Here is a 13,864-nt window from a genome sequence, read left to right on the forward strand (position 1 = left end):
TGCAATGTTTTCTGATGCTTCAATGCATGTTACTTAGCTTTTGTTTATGATTACTTCAAGTTACAGCCCATTGGGGTTATTATTTTGTCTTGCTATGTGGCTGTTGTAAATATGGAGTTTGCATTTTCTAAGACATGCCACTATTACATGTGCGACAAACACTTGAAGCTGAAGTGTACTGCCTATGAGTAAAAAATATCATTAGCATTTACAGAAGCAGCACCAGTAAACTGGCAGGGACAAGTTTTACACCTGGATACCCTTCACTGCTTGTTTTATGCTCTCCAGAAGGGCTTTGCTTTCAGGAGTGTAATTCCTTTCCAAGCTGCTGTACATGTCAGTCAGAGTGTTCACATACAAATCAAAATTCTGTTCGCTGATTGGTTCCTAAGTGAAAAATTCACATTTAGCACAATGAATATAAATATAGTTCAAATTTAATGCAACAAGATTTTTCACAACATAAATCAAGAACTGGAGGAGCATTCGATTCTTGCTTCACTGAATGAGGATTTCTCACCGTTACCTTGGTGCTAATAACTGCAATTCAGCCACTGAATACTGACCAGCAAACCCATAGTGGCCCCGCTTTATTCAGCTCTATGGAGCAACAAACAAGATGCTGGAGGAACTCAGGGGTCCAGGCAGCATCTGTGGAGGAAAATGGGCAGTTGATGGCTTGGGTCGGGACCCTTCATCTGAACTGAAAGATAGAGGGTAGATAGCCAGTAGAAAAAGATGATAGGAAGTTGTGTAACAAGAGCTGGCAAGTGGTAGGTAGATCGGCAAATGGAGAAGAGAGTGGAAATAACGGCAAAGACTGGGAGGTCAGAGGCAGAGGCAACAAACAACATAAACAATGAAAACATAAAACAATACAGCATAGGAACAGGCCTTTTGACCCACAATTTTGTGCCCAACCGATTAATCTATGATGCCTAATTAAACTAACACCTTCTGCATGCACATGGTTCACATCCCTCCATTCTCTTCATATCATGTGCTATCTAAGAGCCTTTTAAACACTGATATCACATTTGTCATCACTGCAATCCCAGGCAGCCACCATTCTCTGTGTATTAAAAAAAATCCCTCACGCATCGCCTTTGAACTTTCAACTATGAATTTTCAAACTCCCCTTCAATGCATACCCTTTGCTATTAGACGTACTGACCTTGAGGAAAAGATACATGCTCCCTACTCTTTTTATACATCTGTTAATTTTATAAATTACCATCTGGTTGCCCCTCAGCCTTCACCGAGCCAGAAGCAAAGTAGTCGATACAGCCTAGTCCATTATAGATAGCCCCCCACTACCACCATTGAGCACGTTTACGAGGAGCATTGTCACAAGAAAGCAGCATCCATCATCAAGGACCAACATGCAATGCTCTCTTCTCACTGCTGCCATCAGGAAGGATGTACGCGATCTTCAAGTTTCACACCACCAGCTTCAGGAATAGTTATTACTGTAGTGTATTTAATATTTCAGTAATATTGTGACTACATTGTTTGATTAAGCATTCTTTGTTTGTTCACATAATTCCCTACGGTTTAAATGTAAAAGTATGTGAATGGCAGATGTAATTACACCGCCATGTCATATCTGAGTGCCTCACTAAAGAAATGAAACTATATACACAAGTATTCTGTGCTCCTGTGTGTTTATTTCAATGAGTTTTGGAGTCACAAAACATAAGAGTGGCAATGTGGAAGTTAAAAAATGAACCTGAGGCTACTACCTACCTGTCGAAGTGCAGCACATTTTTTCTTTGGAAGGAGAGAAAGAGAGAGAGATGGTTGAGTTAAAAAATGGTACAAAATGGAAAAAAAATCATGAGTTCAAGGAGTACCAGGTGATAAAAATAAATTAACAGAAAAATAAATGGCTGGCTACATCAGAAAGATAACAGTTAACTGGATGTATACTGAATGAACTTGGCAGTATTTTGAAGGAAATGAAATAGTCAATGAAAAACGACTGCCAGTGTTGCAAAGTGCAATAGGTGGAAAAGCATATTCTTTGCTTAGAAGTTTAACAGCTCCAACCAAACCAGCCGAAATGAAGCTTGCTGATATTGTGAACTTAGTGCAGGAACACATAGAACATTGTTGAATGCTTTAGGTTTCATAATTGGAATCAAAAGGGGGAAGTCCATTTCAGCTTATGTGGGTGAATGGAAGAAATTGTCCAAGCATTGTCAGTTCAGTGATGGGCTTAATGATGCACTGAGAGATCATGTAGTTTGTGGAATCCTGCAAGAAACAATTCAGAAACAGCTCCTAACTAAAGCAGAGCTTACATTTAAATGATCAATTGAAAATAGCTATATCAATGGAAACAGCAGGCAGAGGTGCAATTGAGATGCAGTCAGGGATGAAAAGGAGTGTGAACAAAATTGCAACACCTAAGCAGAAACCTGCCTGGCTGAACAAATTGTGTCAACATTGTGGCAGGGGCCCACATACACGACACCAATGCAGACTTAAAGCTGAAATTTACAGAAAATGCTACGAAGTAGGATACATACTAAGAGCATGTTGGACATAATAAATAAATGGACCGCACAGGGAATAGAAGAAGATAAAAAGTCAAGTTGCAGTTTTAACAAGAGCACTAATCTAAATGCTGTTGATGAAAATCTGATAATGATGAGAGTGACACAGAACTAGGTAGTCTTGAGATTTATGATGTGAAAACTAACAAGAGACAAGCAATATGACTTATACTAGAAGTGAACAGCAAATTAATTAAAATGAAATTTGACACAACCTTGGCTGTTTCAGTCATTACACAAAATAAGTTTGAACAGCATTTCAAATAACTCACAGTGTTTAAATCTTTAGGCCTGAATGAGAAAATTTAAAATTTACTCTGTTGTGGATGTCTTTATAGTTGTTGCATATATTACTATGCAAAAGTCTTATCCACCCTATAACTTTTCTTTTAAATGTTTATTTTTTGTGTTCTGCATTTTGTCAGTAGGAAAAAAGCAAAATTTAGATTTCCAAACATTTATTTTCCAAAATATTATAAGTTACAGAGAAATTTTAGTATTTCATTAAATAAAGTAACGTATACGTTCGTGGCCTAAGGTAGAAAGAGTCAATTTTATAAAACCTAGCACATTTAGCCCCTCCTCCCCTACATTTACACACTTAGTCCAGCGGTCGTGGAGCATACGGATCCCTCCTTTGTAGAAGTCGGTGTCTTGGACCTCCAGAGAGTGGTCCACAGCAAGAGTGATTGATGTTCATGGCCTAAGGTAGAAGGAGATGAGTTATTAACTTCAAACTTTCTGCATAGTCACTCAAAGAGTTGAACTGCACATGCATGTAACAAGAACTGTATAACTCATCTCCTTCTACATTAGGCCACAAACTTATCATTCGCCCCTGCTGTGGAACACCTGGAGGTCCAAGACGTTCTCGTAACATGCACTTGCAGTTCAACCCTTTGAGTGATAATGCAGAAAGTTTGAAGTTAATAACTCATCTCCTTCTACCTTAGGCCACAAACTTATCAATCACCCCTGCTGTGGACCACTTCTACAAAGAAGGGATCCGTATGCTCCACAACCGCAGGACTATGTGTGTACATGTAGGAGGGGACTATGTTGAAAAATAAATGTGCTAGGTTTTCTAAAATTGACTCCTTCTACCTTAGGCCATGAACCTACCAATTACCCCTCATAAAGTAAAAGTCTAATCACAAACAAGGGAAAATCTGCGGATACTGGAAATCCAAGAAACACACACAAAATGTTGAAGGAACTCAGCAGGCCAGGCAGCATCTATGGAAAAGAGTACAGTTGATGTTTCAGGCCGAGACCATTCAGCAGTTCCACTTTGCAAATAAAAAATTGATTACTTTGAAAGTATATGGCCCAGTACGTGATTAAACAAAGATAACAAGCAGGTGATAATGATCAATGACTGAATGAATTGAATGAACTAAACTGATTAACTGAAACAGAAATGATGCAGAAGGCATCAAACTGGGCGAAGGATAACCAAATTAAAAGATGAGGGTTCTGGAAGATGTGACATTTTAAGCTTCAAATTATCAACTATTACACCATGGCCAGAGTGAGCACAGCAACAAGACTCATGCTGGTCATACTGCATCAGCAAGGTCTCTCCCAAGCAGAAATTTAGTGGTAGACAGAAGTTTCAAGATTTGTTGTCCAAGCTCTTCTGAAGGAATACAAAGAAATGGACAAGGTTGAGGACCAGAAACACAATGGTTGGCCATGGAAACTGAGCGCAGCAGACAGGACAGACATCAAACTGACACCCCTTCTAAATCAGAAGAAGTCCCATTAGCTCTGAACTCACAGAAACTACTGGAACCCAAGTACACCCTTCTACAGTCCAGAGAAGTCTTGACAGAAGTGGACTTTGTGGAAGAGTTGCTGTCAAAAAGCCTTTCACCCAAGTAAAAACAAATTCACCTATGAACAAATACACAAGGACTGGGGCACTGAATAATGGCAGCGAGTGATCTGAACTGATAGACAAAATTTGAAATTATTGCAACGCACATGAAAAATGCTGATGAATGCAGCAGGCCAGGCAGCATCTATAGGAAGAAGTACAGTCGATGTTTTGGGCCAAGACCCTTCAAGACCCTGAAATTATTGCTGTTTGTTTGTAGAAGAGCTGGAAAGCTACATGAATGAGAATCTGCAGCCAACAGTGAAGCATGGCAGAGGTTCCCTGTAGGCTATGGACTTATTTCCACAACTGGAGTTGGTGATCTGGTCAGAATTAATGGAATCCCAAATGCTGAAAAGTACAAGCAGATTCTCATCCATCGCGCGATACTTCAGGGAGGTGTCTGATTGGTCCCAACTTTATTCTGCAGCAGGACAATGACCCTAAACACAGGGCCAAGGTCATAGAGAACTATCTTCAGTGAAAAGAAGAACAAGGAGTTCTGCAACAGATGTATGGCATCCACAGAGCCCTGATCTCAAAATATCGAGACTGTCTGGGATCACCTGGAGAGACAGGCGCAAGCAAGACAGTGAAACCTAATGGAAGAACTGTGGCAAATTGTCCAAGATTATTGGAATAACATTTCAGCCGATGACAGTTTTACCTAGGAGATTTGATGCAGTTTTAAAGGCAAAGTATGGTCTTACCAAATATTGATTTGATTTAATTTTTTTACTATTTATTGGTCTTTATAGTAATTTTTTGATGTTTAGAAACTTTTCATTTCATTATTTTTGAAAGCATCTTTGCCTTACAAAATTTTTAACACTGACACACCAACACTGAACGGATTCCACAACCTATGGATTCACTTTTAAGGACTCTACAATTCTTTTCTTTTTGTATTTACATGGTTTGTTTCTTCAGCACATTGATTGTTTGTCCATCTCTCATGTACAGTTTTTCATTGATTCTATTGTTTTTCTTTCTATTTACTATGAACGCCCACATGAAAATAAATCTACGGGTAGTATATGGTGAAATATATGTACTTTGATAATAAATTTACTTTGAAATTTGAAAACAATCCCAGTTTGCCCAACCTCTCCTTTTGGCACATGCCCTCTAATCTAAGCAGTATCCTGATAAGCCACTTCTGCACTCTCCACATTCTTTCATAGAGTCATAGAATCAAAGAAAAGAATAGAGCAGAAACAGGCTCTTTGGCCCATCTAGTCAGTGCTGAACCATTTAAACTGCCTAGTCCCATTGACCTGCGCCTGGACCATAGCCATCCATACCACTCCTATCCTTGTACCAGTCCAAACTTCATTTAAATGCTGAAATAAAGCTTGCATGCACCACTTGTGCTGGCAGCTCATTCCACACTCTCATGGCCCTCTGAGTGAAGAAGTTTCCCCTCATGTTCCCATTAAACTTCTCACCTTTCACCCATAACCCAAGATCTCTGGCTGTAGTTCCACCCAACCTCAGCGGATAAAGCCTGCTTGCATTTACCCTATCAATGCCCCTCATAATTTTGTATACCTCTATGAATCTTCCTTCAATCTTCTACGTTCTAAGAAATGAAGTCCTAACCTATTCAACCTTTCCTCATGACTCAGGTCATCCAGTTCCAGCAACATCCTTGTAAATTTTCTCTGTACTCATTCAATCTTTCCTGTAGGTTGTTGACCAAAACTGCACACACAATACTTCAAATTAGACCTCAGCAAATTTGCCTTATACAATTTCAACATACACCTCATCTCCTGTACTCAATACTTTGAATTATGAAGGCCGATGTGCCAAAAGCTTTCTTTAAGCCTCTAGCTACCTGTGCTGCCACTTTCATTAAACTATTAAACTGTATTCCAAGATCCTTTTGTTCTACCACATTTTTCAGTACCCTATCATTCACTGTGTGAGATCTAATCTGATTTGTCCTACTGAAGTGCAACACCTCGCACTTGTCTGCATTAAGTCCCATCTGATATTTTTCAGCACATTTTTCCAGCTGGTCCAGATCCCACTGCAAGCTCTGACAGTCTTACTCACTGTCCACTGCACCCCTAATCTTGATGTCATCTGCAAATTTGCTGATCCAGTAAATGAAATTATCATTCAGATCATTGATATAGATGAAAAACAACCCAATACTGATGCTTATGACTCTCCACTAGTCTCAGGCCTCCAGTCAGAGAGGCAACCATCCACTATCATTCTCTGGCTTCTCCCACAAAGTCAATGTCTATTCCAATTACTATCTTGTCTTGAATGCCAAGCGACTGAACTTTCCTGACCAACCTCCCATACAGGACCTTGTCAAATACCTTCTACGTGGACAATATCCACTGCCTTGGTAACTTTCCTGATAACTTCCTCTAAAGAACTGTATAAAATTGATTAGACATGACCTATCATGCACAGCCATGTTAAGTATCCCTAATTAGTCTCTGTCTATCCAAATATTCATTAGTCCGATCCCTTAGAATATCTTCCAATAACTTTTCCAGTAGTGATGTCAGGCTCACCAGCCTATAATTTCCTGCTTTTCTTTTTAGAGCCTTTCTTAAACAGTAGAACGGAATTGGCTATTTCCAATCCTCCCTGATCCCTGTTACAAGGATGATTTATATTTCTCTGCTAGGGCCCCTGCAACTTCTGCACTTGCCTCCCACAGGGTCCAAATGAACACCTCGTCATGCCCAGAGGAGTTAGCCACCCTAATTTGCCCCAAGACAGCAAAACACGTCATCTTCTGTAATCCGTACAGAGTTCCTGACTTTGCTGCTGAATTGCCTCTCTTCCATCAACTCTGTGTCTGTCTCCTGAGTAACTACAGAGGCAAAAAGTCCATTTAAGATTCTCCGCCCCCTCCCCAATCTCTTCTGGCTCCATGCACAGATTAACATTTTGATCTTCCAGAGGAACAATTCTGAACCCTTGCAAACTTTTTGTTCTTAACATATCTGTCGAGTCCCTTAGGATTCTCCCTCAGCTTGTCTGCTAGGGCAAGCTCATGTTTTCTTTTAGCACTCCTAATTTCTTTCTGAAGTGTTCTCTTGCATTTCTTATACTCCATAAGCATCTCATTTGTTCCTACCTGCCTATACCTGCTATGCACCTGCTTTTTATTCTTAACCAGGGCTTAAATATCTCTTGAAAACTAAGGTTCTCTATTTTCATAATGGGATGACCAAAAGTGAGTGCAATATTCCAGATGCAGCCTAACCAGAGTTTTATAAATTGGCAACATAACTTCCTGATTCTTGAAATCATTGCCTCGACCAAGAAGGTTAAGCAGGCTATACACCTTACTTATCATATTGTTAACTTCTGTGGTGACTTTCAGTGAGTATAGACCTGGACCTGATGATCCCTGTTTACATCAAACACTGCAGATGATGGAATTTGATCAGCGAGGAAAGTGGAGCATGTAAGCAAACCAGGGAAGTGTGGAGGACTGATAGAACTGATGTGGAGGAAGAGAACTGATGGAGGTAGTGTGTGGGTGATGGAATAGATGGAGGAGGGATGGACAAGACCACCTCTTTGCTGAGAAACTGAACTCTGTACAAAATGGCCTTCTAGAACAGTAGTAGATAGCCATCTGAATTCTCCTCTTTATTCCCTCATGTCTGTCCTTAGTGTCCTCCATTGCTATGGTGAGATTAAGTGCAGTGAGGAATATAACCTCATATTCTGCCTGGGCCTAGACATTAAATTCTCCAATTTCATGTTTTCCCTTTTCTCCTTCTTCCTGATCTACCCAGTTCATCCCACACCCATCCTAGGTGTCACTTCACCTTTTCTTCCCCCTCTTCCGGCTATCACCCACACTGGGTCTCCTGTCCATCACTGTTCCCATCTGCCACCCCATCTCCCTGATCCGATTCCATGCTTCTTTTCCCCTGCAATCAGATTCCATCATTGCTGCCTTCACCTATGAAAGTTCAAAGCTCAAAGTAAATTCATTATTAAAGTGCACATATGTCACCATACACAACCCTGAGATTAATTTTCTTGTAGAACAAAGAAATATTATAGAATCAAGGAAAAACAAGCAAAAGGACTGATTAAAAAAAGACAAACTGTGCAAATATAATAATGACAGTAACTAAATGATACAAGAACACAAGTTGTGGACGTCCTTGAAAGTGAGTCGGTAGGTTGTGGAATCAATTCACTGTTGTGGTGAGAAAGATTATCCAGCTTAATGACTGAAGGGTAATAACTTTTCCTAAACCTGTTGGTGTGGGACATCCCAGCCCTGTCATTATTCCCACTCTTCCCTCCTCTGCCTGTTTCTCACTGCCGCCTCATCCAGATTCGACTATCACCTATCAGGTCTTGCCCCAGCCTGTCCCTCCTCCTTTTATCCTGGCTTCCTTCCCTCTATCTTTCAGTCTAGATCTGAAACCTTGACCTTCCACAGCTGTGTCCTGACCCACTGAGTTCCTCTACCATCATGTTTGTTGCTCCAGATCCCAATATCTGTAGCCACAGCAATCTATCCATCTGGAAAATCCTCATTGTAGAAGATTGATTATCACATTAACAAAACTACCCTTAATGGCACATACCTCAAATTCCTGTATCTCAACCTATACAGCCATGCTATCGTTTTCCTTATTATTAAGGAATATAGGAATACAAGTAACTCACTGTGGCTTCTACCGTTACAGACCAGTTTATAACCATAATTGGTTTACAACGACTGAAGCCACAGAGTGTCTTAAAGAAAAGAATATTAATGAATCTTAAAGAAAAGCATTCTACTTTTGAAACATAGAAACATAGAAAACCTACAGCACAATAATTCAATAACCCTTCAGCCCACAATGCTGTGCCGAACATGTACTTACTTTAGAAATTACCTAGGGTTACCCATAGCCCTCTATTTTTCTGAGCTCCATTTACCTATCCAGGAGTCTCTTAAAAGATCCTATCGTATCCACTTTTACCACCATCGCCTGTACCCGACTTTCCAATCTGACCCGGCAATTAAATCAGTAAAACATCAGCTCAATCCTTCTTTCCAGTCCCAGGCCCTACTGCCTCAATTCTGCTTGTACACGCCACTCTGCAGCCATCCTGCAATAGCAGCCAATTATAGATTGCATCACACAGAAAATAAAGATAAAGAATTATTCTGAAGTTATAATAACACTTCCTTAAAATTGTGAAGGAAGAAATATACATCCTGGATCTATTATCTTGACAGTTTTATGTAGTGTAATATAGGACTGTATTGTGAGAGATGCCACATTTTAGATATGACTTTTTATTATGCTAATGTATATATCACTGGAAAGTAGTGTTACTTAGAACCTTGAACATAGAATTCTAGAGCACGTTACAGGCCCTTTGGCCCACAATGTTGTGACGACCATGTAACCTACTTTAGAAACTGCCGAGAAATATTCTGCCATATAGCCCTCTAGTTTTCCTAAGCTCTATATGCCTATCTACGAGTCTCTTAAAAGACCCTATTGTATCCACTTTCACCATCACCACTGGCAGTGCATTCCTTGCACCCACCACTCTCTGTGTAAAAAAACTTACCCCTGGCATCTCTTCTGTACCTATTTCCAAGCACCTTAAAACTGTGCCCCCTCATGTTAGCCATTTCAGCCTTGGGAAAATGCCTCTGGCTATCACCATGATCAATGCCTCTCATCACCTTATACACCTCTATCAGGTCACCTCTCACCCTCCGTCGATACAAGGAGAAAAGGCCAAGTTCACTGAACCTATTCTCATAAGGCACGCTCTCCAATCCAGGCAACATCCCTGTAAATCTCCTCTGCGCTCTTTCTATAGTATCCACATCCTTCCTGTAGTGAGGTGACCAGAACTGAGCACCGAACTCCAAGTGGGGTCTGACCAGGATCTTATATAGCTGTAACATTACCTCTCGGCTCCCAAACTCAATCCCATGATTGATGAAGGCCAATGCACCGTATGCCTTCTTAACCACAGAGTCAACCAGTGCAACAGCTTTGAGTGTCCTGTGGACCCGGACCCCAAAATCCCTCTGATCCTCCACACTGCCAAGAGTCTTACCATTAAAATTATATTCTGCCATGATCTTTGACCTACTTTATGAAATTCTAAAGCTTATTTTGACCAAATTTAATGCCTCAACGGTAACCAAATCCTTTGTTGTTGAGACATGAATACAGTTTTATTTCAACAGTCGCTTCTGTTTCGATAAGAACATTGATCTATTTGATCCTTCATGGGAATCAATGACCCTATTCTTCTTGTCCAGGCACAATTATATACATGTAGGTATATCATTGTTAGATCTGCAGTTCCTAAAATCATTGTCCGACAAACAAAAGCAAAGCCCTCTTGCTGGTGAGATCAGGCAGAGCAGAAACATAACCAAGAACGAGACCTAACCTTCACCATAATGATGTTGAAACTATTGGCATAATGATCACTAGATGCAAAGTGGTCCACTATACACAATTCAGCCACATGCCTGTCTCATATCTTAATAGGTGACCTAGTACCATACTTTATGTACTGATTAAGGAAAGTTTCTTGAACCCATTTGACAAACTCCTTCCCATCCAGCCTTTTTACAGTATGGGAGTCCCAGTCAATATGTGGAAAGTTCAAAACAATTACTATCACAACCTTATGATTCTTGCAACAGTCTGCGATCTCACTACAAATTTCCTCCTCTAAATCCCATGGGCTGTTGGGTGATATATAATATAATCTCATTAACATTGTCTTTCCTGTTTTATTCCTCAATTCCATTCATATAACCCAGGAGACGAGCTCTCCAGTTTGTCCTGTCTAAGTACTGCCATGACATTTTCCCTGAATAGTAATGCCACCCCTCCCCCTTTAATCTCACCCACTCCATCACACCTAAAACAATGGAAACCTGGAACATTGAATGTCCTGAAACCAAGTTTCACTAATGGCTACATTATCATGGTTCCATGTGTTGATCTATGCCCTAAGCTCATCCACCTTTCTGACGATACTCCTTGTATTGAAATACACACAACTCAGAATATTAGTCCTACCTTGCTCAATCTTCCAATTCCTAACTTGGTATGTAGCCTTAACATTTTTCCTCTCAACTACTCCACCGTCTACTCTGGCTCTCTGGTTCCCATCCCCCTGCAACTCTAGTTTAAACATCCACCACCTCCCCCCTCCGTTGCAGTAGCAATCCTTTGGCAAGGATATTAGACCCCCTCTAATTCAGAAACAAACTTCCCTTCCGTGCAGGTCCCACATTCTCTGGAAGAGAGCGCAATGATCCACAAAATCTAAAGACCTCCTTCCGGCACCATCTTCTTAGTCACATGTTAAACTGTATGATTATCCAGCTTCTGGCCTCACTAGCACATGGCATGGGTAGCAATTCTGTGATCACATCCCTGTCCTTTAACATAGCACCTAACTCCCTGAACTCAGTTTGCACCCAGCAGGACGGACAAACAACCAATGTGTAAAAGACAACAAACTGTGTCAACACAAAAGAAAAAAAAATAACAATAATAAATTGAATAAGCAGTAACTATCAAGAACATGAGATGAAGAATCCTTGAAAGTGAGCCCACAGGCTGTGGGAACACTTCAGTGGTGGAGTGAGTGAAGTTGAGTGAGGTTATTCCCTCTATTTCAAGAGCCTGATGGTTGATGGGTAATAACCTGTCCTGAAGCTGGTGGTGTGAGTCTGGAGGTTCCTGTGTCACTTTCCTGATGGCAGCAGCGAGAAGAGGGCATGGCCTAGGTGGTGGGGGTCCTTGATGATGGATGCTGCTTTCCTGTGACAATGTTCCATGTAGATGTCCTCAACGGTCAGGAGACTTTATTCTTGATGGCCATCTCTAGGGGAGGTGCCCCACAGTACACTGCATTTGCCGCATATCCATTTTCACCCTCCTAACAGGTACCCAGTTACTTGTGTTCTGCACCTTAGGTATAACTACCTCTCTGTAAATTCTGCCGATCAACCCCTCAGCCTCCCAATGATCTTGAGTTCATCCAGTTCCAGCTCCAATTCTTTATCATGGTCTGAAAGAAGCTGCATCTGGAGGACACTGGAGGTCTCCCTGCCTTCACACATCCTGCAAGAGGAGCATATGAATTTCCTGCCTGGCATCCCCACTGCTCTATAAGAAAGAAAGAAAAATTACTTGAAAAAATCTACCTGCGGTCTCCACCTCTCCTCGCCAAAGCCTCTAAGAGCCAAAACCTGAATCTCCCCACTCTTTAACACTGGCCTGCTCCCACAATGGATGCTCCGCTTAAACCTAATTTCTTTTTTTTGAACCCTGCCAAATATCTAATTATATATAATCCATGTCACCTCGAGAACTGTGGCACACAGAATGTCCTGACTTCCCCTGCTTGCATCTTTGGTACTCTCTCTCCCACTGCACAATCCAACAGCTCCTCAGGACCTTCGGTGCATGGAATCTACTATCTGCAATCTACATCTGCAATCCTCCAAGGCTATTCTTTCCAGGATCCCTGAGTTTTCCTGTCTGGCATAAAACATTTTCTACAAATTATGAAAGACAATGCCTTAGCCATCTCCTCCCTAGTATCAAATGCACTTGAAGGTGGATATTGAATTAGTGAGCAGCCTCCTGAATGCACACTGGCCACTGCATTCATCCAGAACAGTTGTTCTCATGGGAATGTGGTTCAGAACCAGCTACAGCACTCACAGCAAAGTCTTTCCACAATGTGGGCAACAGCTGAAAGAGAAGGTGGGATAAAGTGGCAGGAAAAGTCCAACCCACTAGATTGATGGAAGATACTTTGATAGTCAAATAAACCCCAAAGTACCTAAGTACTGTCAAATTTATCAAATGCTTAGAAACACTTTGCAAGTTTTTGAGTGGTTGAGATTTTCAGAAAATTCAGAAATACTGTATAAATAATTTGTAAAATAAATCACTTCATAAAATCTGAATAAAATATTAAAAAATCTAAAACGTTTTAATCACATGTAAAGCAATTATAAATTTGTTCAAAGCAACTAAAAATAAATACATTTACCTAATATTTACCTTTGCTTCTGGGAGTCATTTCCCCTCCATTGGATTGAATAGTAGAGCACTACTGCTTAAGGTCTAGCCGAGTGAAAGGTGTTGGATGCCCCACCATATGAATTGGAAATTGCCTCACCTTCTCACTCTCATGTTCAATTCTATGGAAGCCCAGTATCCAAGTGGACTCAGGGAAAAAAAAATAATGAAGCTGGAAAGTTTGGATCTGTATTCCTTGAAATCTAGAAAAATGTGGGGAGACCTTATTCAAACATTTAAGCTTCTAAGGAGGCCTGATGTTGAGATGTTTTCACTAGTTGGAGCCACTAACAAAGAGACATAGCTCCCAAATAAAGTGCCAGTCATTTTAAACCAATGTACATAGAAAT

At 40.7% G+C, this 13,864-nt stretch overlaps 1 protein-coding gene across 1 annotated transcript in view; it reads right to left on the reverse strand.

Annotated features, from left to right (window-relative positions):
* Positions 1–246: 246 nt before the first annotated feature.
* The window catches only part of st18 (ST18 C2H2C-type zinc finger transcription factor), a 139,156-nt gene continuing 125,538 nt past the window's right edge, over positions 247–13,864 (reverse strand). The window contains exon 20 of the mRNA XM_063041769.1: positions 247–387. Within this exon, the coding sequence (XP_062897839.1) occupies positions 247–387 (141 nt within the window). The remainder of the gene's footprint in view (positions 388–13,864) is intronic.

This window comes from Mobula hypostoma, chromosome 1, assembly GCF_963921235.1.
Source record: "Mobula hypostoma chromosome 1, sMobHyp1.1, whole genome shotgun sequence".
Taxonomy (NCBI): Eukaryota; Metazoa; Chordata; class Chondrichthyes; order Myliobatiformes; family Myliobatidae; genus Mobula; species Mobula hypostoma.